General features: G+C 38.3%; 1 protein-coding gene across 4 annotated transcripts in view; it reads left to right on the top strand.

The window, feature by feature from the left end:
• Window positions 1-18,455, top strand: part of ZNF385D (zinc finger protein 385D) — a 979,895-nt gene that overhangs the window by 869,246 nt on the left and 92,194 nt on the right. For all 4 annotated transcript variants that reach the window (XM_021069746.1, XM_021069745.1, XM_003132072.5 and 1 more), the window contains one exon: window positions 16,502-16,664. In XM_021069746.1, coding sequence (XP_020925405.1) covers window positions 16,502-16,664 — 163 coding nt within the window. The remainder of the gene's footprint in view (window positions 1-16,501; window positions 16,665-18,455) is intronic.

The following is an 18,455-nucleotide window of genomic DNA, read 5'->3' as shown; positions in this document are numbered from 1 at the left end:
TGAGAAAGGACAGCCAGCAAAAATGAAGACACATAAAAGGCTACCAACTTGAAGAGTTCTTGGGAAAAAGTAGTGCTTATTTTTGAAGTTCATGATATTAAAATCAGTCATTTGTGGGTCTCTTTAGGAAAAAGAGGGGTCTTTTGATATGCCTGTTAGGGTCAAATAAGATATCAAAAACTAAAATTCTCTTGCACTGTAGTAAGAAGGCATTACCTGGCTTTGATGAGAAAACCTTTGAGTCATAGTTTCACCTTTGGTTTCAGGTTGGGCATTTGGGGAAACTGGGCATGCCAACGGAACCAGGAAAGTGGTGATCTAGTAAGAATTGACAAGGAATTCTATGGAAAGGGGGATTGGAGTCTGTTCAGATCTGTGGCTCAGCACCTCCCCTAGCTATTTGTTTACTCCAGGCTTTCCAAAGAAATACTTCAAGAGGACGAAAGAAAGAGAATTAGCATCCTTAACTCTCTTAAAATCATGGAACTACAGATTTTAAGAGCAATTTAGTGCTTCATTTAGGCAATGATTAGCTACAAAATAAATTTTGCAGACAATTCATTGTGCCTATCTGCTCACACACCCCTCTTCTTTACCTTGGCTGGGAAGTCTGTTTATTAGGTTTAAAGCATGATGAGAAGGTAGATGTATTTGTTTGTTTAAGGTAGCTCTGGTTGTTGTATAAATCAATCCAAAGATGTACAATGGCTCTAATAATAATTAAATCTTGCTTATGCAATATCCAAAATTCATGTCTTCATCCGTTGACACAGGTGGTAATTTAGGAACCCAGGTTCTTCCATCTTGTCGTTTTAAGATCTTTAATGTGGAGCTTCCAGGGTGGCTCCATCGAAGAGGCAGAAGGGGAAGGAGCTTGGAAAACTATGTTAGGGAAGTTTAGTAAACCTAGCTGGCTACATTGCAGATCACTTCCAGTCATTGTCACTCAGACGCAAAGCCACTTATGTGTAAGAGAAGTGTAGGTTGGCTATGGATCAAAGAAGAGGACATATCACTGCCATTGTGCCCCAGAAACTGGGTAGAATATTATAAAAATTACTGTCTGGTTTCTGTGGTGAAAGATAGAGGATTATAGAAGAAAGTGGGGAATCTTCTCCATGAGAAAGATACTGCTTTTTCATCTTTTCTCCTCTTCCTGAATCTATTTTTTTCCCCATTTTGCTAAATATCTGCATTGAAAGCAGAAATACTTCAAAAATTCTCTGTGATAATGTGGAGGGTCATGAACCTTGGAGACAGAAGGACTGCTTCCACATCTTTTCTTTGGGGTTTAAACATTATGAACCTCAGTTTCCTTATCTGTGAAATGGATACAATACAATCTAATTTTGTGGGAAACTAGGAATCTTACATAAATTCCCTTCAATCATACATAGACTATATTAGTTGTCAAATATTTGGTAGCTATTTTTATCATTATTAGGGCACCTTTATGTTCTTCCTTCCTCACCTGAAAATCTATGGGAAGGGTTTCTTTTAGCTATGTTAACTCAAAGCTGCTATAACAAATATACCCCAAACTAGACAGACTTAGAAAACATAGATGCTTGTTTCTTTTTTATATGGTCTCTGCAGTGGGCATTTGTAGTTACCAGTAACTCTTTTCTGTGTGCTTTTGGAGATTTAGTTAGTCATAGCCATTGCAGACACTGAGGATATTGCATACCAGAGGGTATCCCATTTAAAATACTAATCTATGGAGGGAAACGTAAAGTTAATATTCCTATGGATAATCAAGGTAGGACTCTTATTTAGGCTTTATCTAACAATTCACTTTCACAGTAACCCATAAATCATTTCACTCAGTAACCTGGCTATAACCTTTTGTACCATTGCTCTATTTTAGGGATCGGGAACATTTCATACTAGTGATGAAATGATTTATGTTGTGTGTATGAATAAAGTTAGAAGGCTCTTCAGGAGCTTTGCTTTCATTTTTCTAGCTTGTTGCTCACTGTACCAAGCTCTATCACCTCTCCCTAAAAGTGGGAGGCCTCCTGAGGATGTGAACCCCTAAATCTTGAGTGACGTGGAAATATTGATGATACATTAGTAAGTGAATAAAGTGTTTTATTTGAGTGCGAGCTCATTTTTTGTATGATGATATGTAGTCATCCTTCAGCAAATAGATATTGAGTACCTACTCTACACTTAATGATAGAAAAACATTTCTGAAAGTCTGAAAGGAGGAATACAAAAGCATTTGTTTGTAGGTCATTTTACATTATCCCTTCTCTTTACTTAATAAGCTTTTACGATTTTCTACACCATGGAATTTGTTTTTAAAAAGTGAAAATATTTTAAGATAAGTCATGGATGCTATTAAAATATTAACTCAGCTTTGTGCTTTTACAAATGGTAGAATCAAAATGCAGGTCTGTTTCCTGATATACACTTAAAATATGGAAACATATTAGTAGAATTGAATAAGATAACAGTACCCATTTCAGAATGGGTGAGGTGGTTAAAGTCGGCCTCTGGAGGCCACCTGAGTTGGCAATGCTGTGACCAAACATTCAGACCTGTCATTTATTCCAGATCTTCCCAAAATCCATTGTTCCAATTAATTAAGCATTAAATTATCTTGTTCTGTATCACAATCACCAAAATATACATGTTGCAAAACCCAGCAGACACTTCTATGCTCTCCTTTTCCCTGAGAGGACAGGTAATCCATTAGCATTCCCTTCCATTCCCTTCCAGAAGCTATTATCTCCATTGGCTTTCGTGATACCGGATTCTTGAGGGTTTTTAACTTATTTCCATTGCTGCATCTCCTTCATCTCCTTTTCTTGCTCAGATTCCTGCAGTGTCTATATATTGGAATGCCCCATAGCATAAACATGTTGAATACATAAATATTAAAATGAACAGATAAATAAGCACATAAATAAATCTGATCTTTAACCCAAAGGAGTGATGCTCCTAGTGCAAGTTTCAGGAAATGGGAGCACTGTGAGCAGAGGAGCCTGAGCCCGAGCCCATCCCTTGTTCGCAGGACTCACCTGCAAAGGTGAAAATGCTTCCTTGAATAAACGACCTCAGTGAACAGGGGTTCCAGAGTTCCTTATTGAAAACTGAATTTTGGGATAGTTTTGCAAACTCCATGGTTGATTTTTCTCTTGGTTTCTGTGCAGCTGGAATCACCGAATCATTCTTGAAGTTCTTTTGTTGTTTTAACACATTAAATTAGCTCATTACAGCTGAATATGTAGTGGAAAATAGCATCTGTTTACACTGTAATAATATAAAAATTACTTACCAGTAACAGAATAAAGAGCAATTTGCAAAAGCTAATCGTATTTGTGCACTTGTCTGCAAAAAGTAAATTGTTAATATATGCCCAAGGGGGGGAAATCACTTGCTGGTTGAAGCAGTGGAAGCAGTGATATTAACAAGCACCACTTAGCCAACTCCAGTATTTAAGACTGGATCCCAAATACCTCAACTTGTGAAAATGTAGGTGTTGAGTAATTTTGTTAACTTACTTTGACCTTGGAAATGCAAACAATTTAAAGATTCAGATAATATAGACTTGGGGCAGCCCAGGGGGAGAGGGAGGGAGTGGGAGGGATTGGGAGCTTGGGGTTAAGGGATGCAAACTATTGCTCTTGGAATAGATTTACAATGAGATCCTGCTGTGTAGCATTGAGAACTAAGTCTGGATATTTACATCGCAACGCAACAATGGGAGGAAAAAGTATGTATACATGTATGTGTAACTTGGTCCCCATGCTATACAGTGGAAAAATAAATAAATAAATAAAATTTAAAAAAAGAAAAAGAAAATCCAGTGGTCTAGAAAGCTCTCGGTAATTGCAGTCAAAGTTTTAATAACTCTCATTTAGGGAAGACTTCATTTCACTTTTTTTAGTGCTAATCTCAAATACTATTGGAAAAACTCATATCAAATGCAGTTCCTGTTTTGACCACCTGCTCCAAACCACCAAAATTAAAAGTCTGTTTAAAAATTAATATTTACAAACATTGAAAAAAATTGTTTCAGTAATCTCACTATGTTACAGCTTTTTGTGTTTCTCCACAGGTACAAACCAGAGAGTGTATACATTTTATAATTATTTAGAACTTTAAGTGTTACATTTATAAAACTTTTAATAAATTTTAATAAATAAAAATAAGTATAGAACAGACCCTTTCTTCTTTGATCATAATAGAGACAGATGGCATATTTGAAAGTAAGATTAGGTTTGTTTTTTTTTATTTACCAGTGGAAGAGAAAAAAAAAGTCAGTTAGAGTTAGTCTTTAAATTCCCCTTTTGGAGTTCCCTGATGGCCTAGCAGATTAAGGATAAGGTATTGTCTCTGCTTGGTTTAGTCCACTGCTATGGCACCCAGGTTTGATCCCTGACCTGGGAACTTTCTCATGCTGCAGGCGTGGCCAAAAAAAAAAAAAAAAAAAAAAAATCCCCTTTTATAGAAGCCAGGATGAAAGGTATTCAACTAATGTAGTCTCACTCAGACATGTTAATAATATTCATTAAGCATCACCTTCTTCTGCATTTAGTCAGCCCTTGATTAGGACTCCCATTCTGCCTTCTTGCTTTTGACCTACCCTTTAATAAGGTTTCTGTAAATGGCCAATTCTATCCATTACAGTTTTAACTCAGAGGGAACGACATACTGCCAGTTTTGGAGGCTGCCTCATTGTAGCCTTCAATAGTCAGACTTTACCAATCAATCCTCATTTTGCTGCTCTACTGATAAAAGTTTTATCCTTAAGAATCTAGCTTTTGGAGACCAAATGCTGAGGTCTGATATTCTATGTCACTGAGAGACATGTGTCCTTTCTTTCTAGTTAACTTGCATTGGTATAAGGATAGAAGGGGAATCATTCTCTCTACGGCTGAAACTTGAAGATTTTAAGCACTTTATGAAAAAGATGTTTTTAAAAAAGCTGGATGATGAAGTATACTCTAGCTCAATGAAGGATTTGAAAATCTGTTATTGCATACACTGTCAGTTGGAGCCTTAGTTCATTCATTCAGATGTCGCAGCTGATTAAAGATTGTGTTTCAGTGGTTGCATAGGAAAAAATCTTTTATTTGCCTTTCAAATGGCATTTCCCAGTGGCTTCAGTTACCATCTGTTGCTGATAACGCCCCAATTTAGCTCCAGCCCAGACTTCATCTTTAATCTCCAGATCATGTAGCTAACTGCAGAGCCCACATTTTATTTAGATGTTTTAAAGACTCCTCAAGGTCAACATATTCCAACCCAGCTCATGATCTTCCCCCAGACATCTGGACCTCCTGGAATGTCAACAGTTCTAGGAAATAGAACCTCTAGTCATGCGTTTACAAACAGAAACCAACAAGGCATCTCTGTGACCCCACCCCCACAAAATTCACTGTGGATGCTTGACATTTTTAACTTGCCTATTAATCATATGTGTGCACTGATCTCTCTCTATGGTCATTGTTATCATCCAATTCTGAGGTGTGGCCAACTCTTCTTGAACCATCCCTACAACAATAGAGCCCTCAGCTCCTTACCTACTCTTGCTTTCTTCCTCCCATGGATCCTCCTTGTTCCTGCCAAAGTGATCTCATAATAATGCAAACATGTTTATGTTTCTGTATTTCTTAAAACCTTTGAGCAGCCTTTCATTTGAACAGAGATTAAAAAACATAATTCTGACCATACCCACAAGACCCTCTGTGCCAAACCCGACTTGTGCCCAAAGATACTCCCTGATGCTTGAAGCCTTCACATTTGGGGATATAAACAAACACTTTGTTTGGCAAATCAGCAGTAATTTACTGGAGCTGGAATTGAAAGAATTGACCATTAGATAGAATGATGCTAATAAGAATATCTAAAGCATGGGCCTGAGATAGACTCTGAATGAAATTATATGAATGAATGACCACAGAAATCAACAACATTTTTTTATTAAGGAGCTTAGTATCTATTTAGTCTTACCTATGCTCTACACAAAGTGTGCCATGATGAAGTCACACAACAGGATTGTTTCCCATTGTCTACTCCCATTTGGATTGAGAAGAAAAGTCCCAAGTGTGGTCTATGGAGTACAAGCCCTTTTCGCCCTTCTTAGTTGGTTGAGCTACTCTAACTTTCTGGATCTCACTTTTCTCATCTATAAAATGCCCTTTACAGCTGTAATTCCCTGGGAGGTCTTTGCCAGGCATCAGTGGGAATATTCATATACAGCCTTCAGTACACCACCTGGCCCAGAGAGGTGCTCCATAAATGCCTCCCACAAAACTACTGGGTAGAGGACCAGCAGAGTCTCCTCAATGCATTTATGACACACTGAATGCTTCCTCCAAGCATCACCTTGGGGAAAAACCCTCTGGCCAGAATGCTTTCAAGGACTACTGAATGCTCTCAGCTCATGTTGGTGGGAGTTTTCTCTAAGCACTAAACTCTTGATATTACAGCTCTTTCTTGCTAACACAACTCATCTCTATTATGGTCAACCAGGCAACATAAACACAGTATTTATGCAATGGGAAGAAGTTTGGGCATAACAAGAAATCAAGCATTAATACTTGTCTGAATACATTAGTTTTCTGGAGTCATTGCCCCTGTCTCCACCTGGCTACTCATCTTCTAAAGTTAATCCAAGGCCAAAGCCATGTCTTTCTGCAGCTTTGCATTTTTTTCATTTATTTCATTTATTTATTTATTTATTTATTTTTGTCTTTTGAGGGCTGCACCCGCGGCATATGGAGGTTCCCAGGCTAGGGGTCTAAGTGGAGCTATAGCTGCTGGCGCACACCACAGCTCACAGCAACGCTGGATCCCCAACCCACTGAGTGAGGCCAGGGATCCAACCCACAACCTCACGGTTCCTAGTTGAATTCATTTCCACTGCACCACAATGGGAACTCCATTTTTTTTTCTTTTTTCTTTTAAATGAAAGTTAAAAAAACAACAAAAACAATTGCTTTTTTCTCCCCACAAATTTTTTTTTTCCCTAAATCCAGGAAGAAACTGTTGAGAGGTGGGCAGATTTCCCCAGGTTTTGCCATAAAATGTCTTACATCCGACCTCTTTGGTCAAAAGAGTGTCCTGTTTCAGTCCATTTTCAGAGTTCTAACTTAGGCACCAAATTGATTTACACATGAACATTTTTTTCCCCCAACAAAATTAGCATTTCTCTCATTATCAAGCCCCTGTTCTATCTCAAGAAGCATTAGATACTTTGACATAATTTATCTCACCAAACTGGATGGGGTCTTTGCCAGTTTTTTCTGGGTGATTTTTCCTCCACATTTGCCAGATAGTCTTTATGTAAGTGGGAACTTAACCCCATCGCACTTGTGTTTTTTCTAATCTTTTTAATTTGACTATGATATTTTTTATGGAGATTTATAAATGAAGTTAAATTTATCCATCTACCTTATTCTCCACTCTGCTCCACTAACTGCAGTGGCACGTCCCCCTGTTCAGTGAGTCCGCTGTGAAAGGTCTGGAATACAGGTGTACCTGGCCTATCGGAGCTGAGATGCTTGAGGACATTTATGGTCCTATTCTCCATCCCTTCCCAGTGCACGCAAAGTGCTTTGGAAAACTGTTATGGTGCTTAACACGGACATGTGCTCAACTATATACCATTATTTTGTGGACTCGAATCTCATTAACAATTGCATGTTTTACAGATCTTTGAAATGAATCCACTAAAGGAACAATCAGAATACTTCTCAGATTTATGAATTAGAGATTAGAAATGCTGCAAAACTATAGAAGGAAGGCCTTCCTTGATTTATGGAGAAGTAGGAAATTTGATAATTTCTCCCCTAATGGAAAGTGTCTTTTTCAGCAAATGCAGGGTATAGACTATTATATGGATTTGAAGGGGGGCAAATGGGTTAACGATATCATTGTTAAATTTCTCTTTCTTGTTGTGGAGCATAGGATGTTCTGTTTGGAAAGTTCAGTAATAGTGTTAACAGAGAAATTGCATTCTCCAAGTACTGAGAATGTCTATATGTGTACTGAAGAGAATTTGGCCTTTTAGAAAAAGCTTTAATGCAAAATCATCACCGGAATCATTCATTGCATTTCCCAGATAAAAAAAAAAAAAACAAACAAACTTGTTATTCATCAAAAATTTTTAATTTTTGTGACACAATCTCCAGATTATTCCCTGCTACATCCCGTGCAAAGAGAGCTCTCATAAATAGCCCATTTTGCAATTGACGATAAGCTCCTCTCCGAGAAAAAATAATAGTTTGTGTTTGTGCCAGATGCTTTTCCAGCATTAAGTGCTATAAAAATTCCCCAAAGTGTGTTCAACAGATAAGGCAAAGTGCCAAAGAATGGCAGAGAATTAAGTTGAACCCTGTTCACAGACAAAATCCATTGAGACACCATATGCATATTTCCATTTTCAAATCAAAATGTGAAATAACTCCACGTGCATTTAATAGGCACCTATTTAGACATCTATACTAGGTCCTAGGGACAGAATGATGAGGTGTTTCTCTCTCTATTCAGGAATTTACTCTATCAGAAGCAATTATAATAAAAAAATTTTTTAAATAAAAAAAGAAGAAACGCTTAACCCTTTCTATGGCAGTGCCATGACTGCTACAATGGCATACCCAAGACTATGTGGATGAGGTAACATGTGATGAACATGTATGTTCCAGACAAATGAAGGTGCCCAGGCAGAGGGAAAAGGCTTTGAAAATGATTTCTTCTTGCGGTATTCCCTTAATAAAAGGGAGCACTATCCCTCATTTATTTACACTGCAGGCAGTTACTCTTGCGAGAGAGCAGACATTGTGACTGAGGTGGCCAGGGAGGTGGGGCGGTCGAAAGGGGAGGTTGCAGATTATTTAGAGAAAGCATACAGGTCGCACCAGGAAAGCAAAAAAGCTTTTCTCTGCTTCTGATACCAACGCTTTCGACAGCCTGACCCTCAGACATGGTTAGATTCAACATTTCTAATTCCTCCCACACTTCCCACTGCTTCTTGACTGTCACACCCTGAATGAAGTGCTCAGCTGTGGACATGGTGTAGGGACACTGTACGCTGGTTGAGTCATGAGCCATGGTGGTTTTTCTGATTTCTCTCAGTTCCATACAAGAAATGTCGGATCGTATCACTAGAGGGAAGACTCATTTAAGGTCTGTGTTTTACAAAATACTCCCCTCAATACTGAGCAGACTTCCCCAGAACCACGTGTTCCTGTTGGCCTAATTAGATTAGGAGTACCAGCTTCCAAAGCCCACTGTCAGCCAGTGTCCCCCAATCAGAAGCCCACCCTTGAGGTCAGAGAGTCAGCTGTTTGTATTCCAGATATACAAGTACAGTGTTTCACAACAGGAGCTAGGCGAAAACTCTCAAATTAGCCTCTCTCACTCAAGTAACTGCTGTTTTATCATTTGCATTAGATGCTTGAAAACATTTTAAGTACTTAATGTTTAAAAATCAAGTTTCTAGATGAGTTGAGAAGCTTTGAAAAACAAAAGTGAGCCCATTTAGAATATTTTGTCCTTATCACGTAAGTACTTTGTGACAAGGTATTTTCTTTGCTAATGAAATCAGTTACTTGATTTATCTGAGAAATTGTGACACGCCTCTCTTCTTTTTCTCTCTGTTTATTTAGAATTTTTTTAAGCGACTAGTGGTAATGTATAAAAATGACTTGGCTCTAGCGGTATTATCTTTTCTTTCCCTGTTTCTCTGTTCCTGTGGCAGTTACTATTCATTTCTCTATTGAAGAGTACAGATGACAGGAACACATTTAAAGTAAGGCATCAATCATTGGCACTCAGAGAGAACACTCTTTAATTGAATCATGTTTTTTACTTTGGGCTCGATGCAAGTGAATTTTCATGTTTATTCATAATGTAGTCATCTACCTCCATGTTAACTACACAATCACAATGTAAAATAAATTATTAAATATTCTTTATGGGGCGTTTAACCAAAGAATAAAAATATCTGTATCACGTCATTCTCCTCATTGTGAAAGAGAATTTACATGTCTTCACAGCAAAAGGAAAATGTATAACAATGACCTATTCTGTCTTTAAATTTCTTCTTCAAATATTTTATTAAGTTGTATAACAGAAAAGGCACTCCTGTGGCTCACTAGGGTGGTTTTTATTGGCCTGCTGGCTAGGAGTTTCCTTCAATAAAAGATCCTTAAGTACATAAAGAAAGAACTTAGCTATGGCTAACACTAAATCAGTTAATACAAATAAAATAGTGAATTAGATATTTTTATAGTGGGGTTTTAAGAGTTATAACAGAGGGCTTTGCTTTTGGTTATTTTTTTAAGAGCTGGAGATTCCCTCCCCTAAGCCCCCCCAAATTGATCCCAGCAAAGCATTCAACATAGAGGTAAAAATAATGGAGTTAGAGGGTCATGCTGCAACAATAATTAGCTTGGAGAAAAAAGGTAAAATGTAGCAAGAGAAAAATCACAAGGACTTGGAAAACTCTTAAGTGGACTTTCAAAGATTTTCAAGGTTGATCTGCTATTTAGCATTCATCCCTCTGGAATAGAGGTTCTCCAATTACATAAGTTATCTGAGTTATTTTTTGCTTCTTTTAATGACTTGTTTTTAAGGAAAGAAATCTCTGATTGTTTCTCTTCGGTAATACACATTGCTCACATTTAGACATATATTCTCAGACGACTATAGAGAACCTTTAACAACCTAAACTTTGACTGCTTGTATAAGAAGAGGCCATATTTGGAGAAAACACCCTGATATTTAAGATGAGAGATTCTGAAACTTTATGCTTCAGAAGCACCTGGAGAGCTTGTAAAACACAGATTGCTGAGCCTCATATTCATAATTTCTGATTCAGTGGGTCTGGGATAGAAGGTGATAATTTGTATTCCTTTCCTCCTCCCCACCAAGTTCTCTAAATATCATCTTACTGCTCTTTTTATTTTATTTTTATTTTTTAATTCAATTTCATTGGAATATTAGTTGACTTACAATGTTGTGTTAGTTTCAGGCATACAAAAAAAATGAATCAGTTATACTTATATCCATTACTTTTCAGACCCTTTCCCCATAAAAGTTTTTATAGAGTATTGAATAGAGTTCCCCATGCTATATACTAGGTCTTTGTTGTTCATTTTATATATAGTAGTGTGTATATGTTAATCCCACCCTCCTAATTTATCCCTCCCCCCAACATTTCCCCTTTGGTAACCATAAATTTGGTTCCAAAATCTTTGAGTCTGTTTCTGTTTTGTAAATAAATTCTTTTGTATCATTTTTTTTTTTTAGATTCCACATATTAGAGATCTCATATGATATTTGTCTTTCTTTGTCCGACTTACTTCACTTAGTATGATGATCTCTGTCCATCCATGTTGCTGCAACTGGCATTAATTCACACTTTTTAATGGCTGAGTAATATTCCTTTAAGTATATATATATATATGTATATATATAAACACACACACACTTGGATATGTATATACACACATACTTGGATATATATATATACACACACACACACACTTGGATATATATATATATATATATACACTTGGATATATATATCCATACCCATCCCACATCTTCTTTATCTATTCCTCTGTTGATGGGCATTTAGGTTGCTTTCATGTTTTAGCTGTAGTAAAGTCTTACTTCTCTTTTTAAAATTGAAGTATAGTTAATTTATAATACTGTGTTAGTTTCAGTTGTATGGCATACATAGTGGGTTTTTTTTTCTAATTATATTCCATTATAGGTTATGGCAATATTTTGGGTACAATTCCCTGCATTTCTAATAAGCTACCTGCTGCTGCTGCTACTACTACTACCAATCTGGGAACCACACTTTGAGAACTAATGCTCTATATGAGTGTTAAATGGAACTGAGAGTTGATAATAAACACATTGAGATAGAATAATTAGAAACCTTAGAAACATTCTATTAGTATATACAGAAGTGATACTCAAAATATTTAACAACCCACTGACTGCTTACAATGCATACTGGTCTCAGACCAAATTGTTAGTGAAAGTCCATGTGCCCCATTCACGTGTGGCCAAAGCAAATCAAAATATCGGAGTTTGTAGCAGAAAAAGGTTTATTGCATGGCCATGCAAGGAGACAAGTGGCTCATGCCCCCAAAATATCCCAAACTCCCTGAACCAAAATTGCAAAGCGTTTTTAAAGGCAAAGTGAGGAAGGAGCATGGTTGGTTGCTGCAAAAATCCTTTGTTTTTGTAGCTGCCCACAGAGGTCAGGTCATGATGTTCCTGTAAACCTCCAACAAAGATACATGAGCTAAGCTAAGATACAGGAGCTAAAGCAGAGGATATTGGGGAAAGGCCCACACCAAGAAATCCTCAAAGGGTCCTGCTCAGTTACAAAAGGCGGAACCTGTGCACACTGCCTCAGAATTATATTTGAAAGAATGTATGCAACATAAAAGCAACTTTACAAAGATAAATTCAATCTAAGCTAAAATTTTGAAACCAGATAATTTTCTTAAAAAAAAAAAAAAAAGAGTTCCCTGTTCAAGTATTATCTCTTCTCTTCCCCAAGAGGGTGGTAAATTTTTTAATAACCACTCTTTATTTTTCTGATGTTACATTTTAATAGGATAATGGTCATTTTACTTCAATGAAAAATTAATATGGTAAATTAAAAATCAGAAACTAACCAAGACCACCTTGTTCTTTTTGAAATCACATGCGTTCGTGAAAATTAACTAATTATAGTATTCAGGTATGTATACTTATATTAAACTTCCTAGTTTTTCAAAAAAAGCATATTGAAACATCTTATGCAAGACGTGGAGAGCAAAATTGTACAAACTATTGGTGCTAATGGAATGAAATGACCCATGAACAATAGATTCGCAGTTTCACAGAATAACAGTGATTTATATGGAAGCCTGTTACTTAGATAAGTATAATAAATGTGTGTGTATGTGTTCATGTGTTTCCAAATGATAAAAATGCCTCTCCCAAAAGTTAGCCATTTAACAATTATTTTTATCTGCATTGGAACTTCAGTTGCATATAAGTTGGAAGCCTCTTTGAAATGCTGAAGACAAAATTTGAAGATTGAAAAGTCTGGCTGGCTACTGATGACTGAGATGTGGCGATGACATTTAAAGTGGCGTGAATCCACTCTGAAGGAATGTGTGTGCCTATCTTTAATGTCAGCATTTGCCTCTGAGATGACACTTGTTAGATTTCATGGTATCATGTGCTAGTTCAAGGTCGGTAGTCGTGCTTTTTGTTACCCAATGCAGAATACTCCACAGCTGATCTAAAAGTAACTTGTTGAAACCAGTGTTTCTTGGTCTGCTTACTTTCCTGTGTACTTGGATCACCTCACTCGCTTTAAGTTTTAAAACAGAATTCTGACTTGTGTTGTAATGAAGTATTTAAATAACTATACTCATACTTATTTAATCTTGAAATCATTCCTGTGATAATGAATTGTTTGCTTATGTTGGATGGTTCCCAGGTTTCTGGGGATGACTTGACTCATAGATGAACTAAATAAATTATAGGCAATAGCCTCAGAAGGAAAATGGTGTACTACACACACCCAGCATCTCTCTGCCCTAAGGAAAAGCAGAGGAGGCCTAAAGAGACAGCTCTGGCCAACTGTTGCTTTTGAAAAAATCTTCTGGAGTTCCCATTGTGTCTCAGCAGGTTAAGAATCCCACATAGTGTCTGTAAGGATGCGGATTCAATCCCTGACCTCACTCAGTGGGTTAAAGATCTGGTGTTGCTGCAAACTGTTGTGTAAGTTGCAGATGTGGCTCAGATCTGTGGCTGTGGCGTAAGCTGCAGCTCCAATTTGACCCCTAGCTTAGGAACCTCCATATGCCACAAATGGGCCCTTAAGAAAAATAAAAAATAAAAAATAAACAACTCCCAGTAGGATTCCTTCTTAGGCTGCAGCTTTGTCTACCGTCACAGAAAGGTTGTGTGTGGCTGAAAAATCTATCTTGCCGAGTGAAGTGGCTTAACGGGGTAAGAAGAGGTGGCTGGGCTTCCTTTTTTTATACACCTTTGTGCAACCCACCTGTATCAAGGTGAGCCAAGACATGTGGGGTCAATATATACAGACAGAAAAATTAATACTAATATAACCCAAGAGCAGTCCAGTAAATTCTACAAACATGAAGGTCAGTGATAAAGAAAATGTTAAATGTCCAGAAGGGGTTACCTGTCTACATTTAGTCTCTAACTCGTGTATCCACTTCCACCCCCAGCGCATCCATACCCTTCACCATGACATCACATTGCTCCCCTCGACCACCATCAACCCCCCCAAACTCCCTAAGTTCCCTGAAATTCTACATGTTGTGGTCTCTCCATAGCATTTTGGATCTTCCTACCATTCAGGTTTTTTTTTTTCAAATTTGTGGGAGACTCAGTTGCCTTTTTTTATAGTAGAGTTTAACAAATTACATAATAACTATCAGAGTTCTTTGAGACTATTATTCATGGAACAAGTGAGTATGCATTTCGTCTTGTTTTGTTTTGCTTTTTTAATATACCAGGTGTCTCAACTGGGAACCTACCAGATGTACTAGCCGCTGCTAGTTTGATCACCCCTTTCTCCCCACAACCTCCTGAGCCATTTCACTTGCTGGAAGCCCTGGCTTAGCTATGTTTGTGCAGAAGTTTTTTGTTTGTTTGTTGTATGTAGGTACTCTCTTAACTTGCAGGATTCTTCACCTGGTCATATGGTGTTTTTAATACATACGGTGTATTTAAATGAAGTCTTCTCTGATTTGAAATACCACTGAGAAATACAGATTTGCTAGGAACCTTAACATGTGCATTAAGATGTACATTTTGTAGGTATATGTGGGAATAGCACTGTTCATGGAAACCCTATATTATAATACATATGATGTGTAAAGCAGTCACTTCTATACCAGGAATAGGAGTGAGAAAGTACATAACCAACTGCCTAGAGAAGATGGCTAACTGTATATTGTAGATGTAATTGAATATAGCATCTTGCCCTCAAAAGATATATCCAAAGGATTTGCTTTATAAGAAAGGAGAACTAGACAGGGGGAAAAAAGAAACACAACTCTGTCCATCAAAGTAGCATTTTCCATGTAGAATCCAACGAACCTAATCCATCATTGATTCCTCTCTTAACGAAAGCAAGTCTTAACTTCACATTTTGACTCACATGATGTCCTTTGATGTTACGTGTTGTTGGAAAACTGATGCATGAATGTCCTCTCTGTTCAAACTGTTTCTAATATACAGTTTCCTTGTCCAGTGTTCTTTCAATAAGGGTACCTAGTCCTTTGAGGATACTTGTCCGAATGATGCAAATAAAGGTGTGGATTATTTTTTGATCTATTTACAAAAAAATATTATACTACAACATCCTACCTACCACAGCTACTGTGATGAAGAGGACAATGTGACTCATTTTTTGGACAAAATGGAACATGAAGTTTAAGTCATAGGAAGTAATATATAGATACAACACAGACTTAGTCCCCCACTGAGATATTTTTCCTTGTGAGGTGACAATTTTAAAGGTTTCGAGCTGGAAAACCTTCTAAGACTGTCCCTGCCCACTTCCACCTTACCCTAACCGCAAAGGCGTCCCCCCAATAAATTAATATTAACAAATATATATCTCTTTAAGATGAGTTTCTATCTCAATCAATTGTGTCTCTCCAGTACCAAAAAAAAAAAAAAAAAAAAATAGTGTTAAGAAAATAGAAACTTGGGAAAATGCATATTACTATTATAAAAATCTCAGAAGGCACAGGCAAAAGAATTGCACTGGCCCATTAAGTAGTCAAAACCCACTGGATCTTTCTGGCAATGGATCAGGGCACAGAAGACCCATGTGTTGAAAGAACGGCCCTACCTTGAACTTCTCAGACTACCCTCTGCGGGAAGCAAGGAGCAAGAAAGAGTTATGAAATTGCTCAGCTTCCGTGGACTCCATTTGGACATAGGTAGTACGTTTGCTTTTGAACTCTCACGCTTCCATCTCAGTCTCTGGGGTACCTACTTCCCTCGTTATCCATGAACTTTTCCTGGTAGACACTGTCGGGTCCTGTGTTAATAAGACACATTGTAAGGAGAAAACACAGTTCCCAAGCCAAGAAGGTGAGAGCTACTCTTTCCTAGGGCCCTTGTAAATCTTTGGGAGCCCAGCATCTTCAGTGACAGAACAAAGGCAACACAGTTGTACATTCTTTTTTTTTTTCCCACTCCACCAAAAAATTTAAAAAAATGTTGTTGATGGGTTCGTGTTCAACGACATTCCTCTTAAGAGAAGCCATGGAATATTTCCTCCTTTCAAGCAGAGGCTTTAGAACTTGATTCCCGTTGCTCCCTGTAGCAACATTCTAAATAGAACCCCACTGTTTGGCCACGGCCAGGATTAGCTTGAACGGTACCTATTATTGAAAGGGAGTCTGTATTTGCAGTAATACAGAGAATGCCAGTTTAGAAATGAGCCTGATTGCATGGTTCATTTTGTTCTCCTTTGTAGAGCCAGGCCGCGGCCCACTACAAAGGCACGAAACATGCCAAGAAGCTCAAAGCACTGGAAGCCATGAAAAATAAGCAGAAATCTGTCACTGCCAAGGACAGCGCAAAGACTACCTTCACCTCCATCACTACCAATACCATCAATACCAGCTCTGACAAAACAGGTTAAGCCACGATCTCTGTTGTGTTGTTGTCGGTCCGCATTCTTGTGGTTTGGGGGCTTCTTCACGTGTCTAACTCTGTCTGTTACGGATGTTCCTGCCACCTCAATTCATGCTCGATCCATCTTTCTGTGGAATGGTAAATGCTGCCCCCTCATTTTTCCACTACCCTGGAGAGATGGAGGGCATCACCAGTAACATTGTAGATTTTGCATCTGAAACAGTCCTGTGGCTGTTTCAGAGGAATACAGGCGTCAGAAAGACATGTGAAGCCCTGTCCCCAATCACCTTTTTGGAGACGTGAACCTTTTGCAGTGTGTATTGTTTACATCTTGTATGCAGCACCTTTCCCTATAATGGCATGGCAGATTTGATTTACCTACGAGTCCACAGCAGAGTATGCCAAATGCATTGAGAAGGCCCCCATAAGGGCATTATTACTGACAGGTCTTAATCTCATAAATCCCAAACATTGCATTGTTCGAAGTGGTGGCTCTGTGAATCTGGGCTTGTTATGACTGGGTAACCTTCCCTCTGCATGAGCAGGTAAGTGTTATTGAGACCAGTTATTCTTTTTAACAGAGTCTTCACGGTGAAATAATGGCCTCTGAATGGTCCCTTGGGATAGTCCCGTAAAAAAACCCAGTTTATTCACAGCAAGGGAAGCCAGTGGGATTTGCCTAAGCTGGCACTTATAAAATATGAGACCACCAGTCCTCTAGACTTCCAGAAAAGGGAATCCTGTGCGATTCACGGATGTACCTTGAATCACTCACTTTCTGAGAAGGCAACGCCTGGTCCATGTCAGTAGTTTTCCAGTCCCTGCAAATAGCAATGGGCAGGAAACATTTATGTTATCATCAATGGCAATGTCTTAACTAGGAAAGGCTCTTCTGGCCATGACTGATGAAGCTATAAAATCAACAGTGAACCAATACAACAGATTAAAGCAACTTGGAGTTCCCGTTGTGGCTCAGTGGTTAATGAACCCGAATAGTATCCACGAGGATGTGGGTTCCATCCATGGCCTCGCTTAGTGGGTTAAGGATCCAGCATTGCCATGAGCTGTGGTGTAGGTCACAGAGGCAGCTCGGATCCAGCGTTGCTGTGGCTGTGGCATAGGCCATCAGCTGTAGCTCTGATTGGACCCCTACCCTGGGAACCTCCATATGCCGTGAGTGAGGCCCTAAAAAGATGATAAATAAATAAATAGCAACTTTATTACACAGGGTACACCCATGAGACATACACCTAATCCTCAAAGGGTCTGGAGAGATGCTTGCTCCCATGTGCATCTGTGAGGGATAACAATATTCTCTCTGAGTTCCCACAGCACACTATATGTGCTTATTGCATCTGGGTATCATTGGTACATGTGAAACCCTGTATTGGTACCCAGGAACCCTACATACGCTCTGAGACTGAGTGCTCTGTCACTTTGGTACCCTGGCACCTGGTCTGACATGGTGTAGGTACCATGGAAAACCTATGCTGGCTGCACTTTCTCTCACCCCTTTGATTCTCTGATTCATCCAATTTTATGTCACAACTTATGAAGGGGGGAAAAAAAAAAACCTTGTCATTTTTGTTTCTTTGGTATCCAGAGCAAGAGCAGAATTTTACCATCTTATTGATTTAGATGTAAAACCTTGTGGGGAAAACGTTACTGTTTTCTACGTTATTTGAAAATTTACTACTTAATTTGGGGGTGGGGGCTATAAGGGGATTAGCAGTAATGAAGCAAGTGAGTATAATTTTTGCTCCTAGATTTTGGGGCACAAGTTGGGATCCCTA

Source organism: Sus scrofa, chromosome 13 (assembly GCF_000003025.6).
Source record: "Sus scrofa isolate TJ Tabasco breed Duroc chromosome 13, Sscrofa11.1, whole genome shotgun sequence".
In the NCBI taxonomy this organism is placed as follows: Eukaryota; Metazoa; Chordata; class Mammalia; order Artiodactyla; family Suidae; genus Sus; species Sus scrofa.
This window is presented reverse-complemented; position numbering and strand designations above follow the sequence as displayed.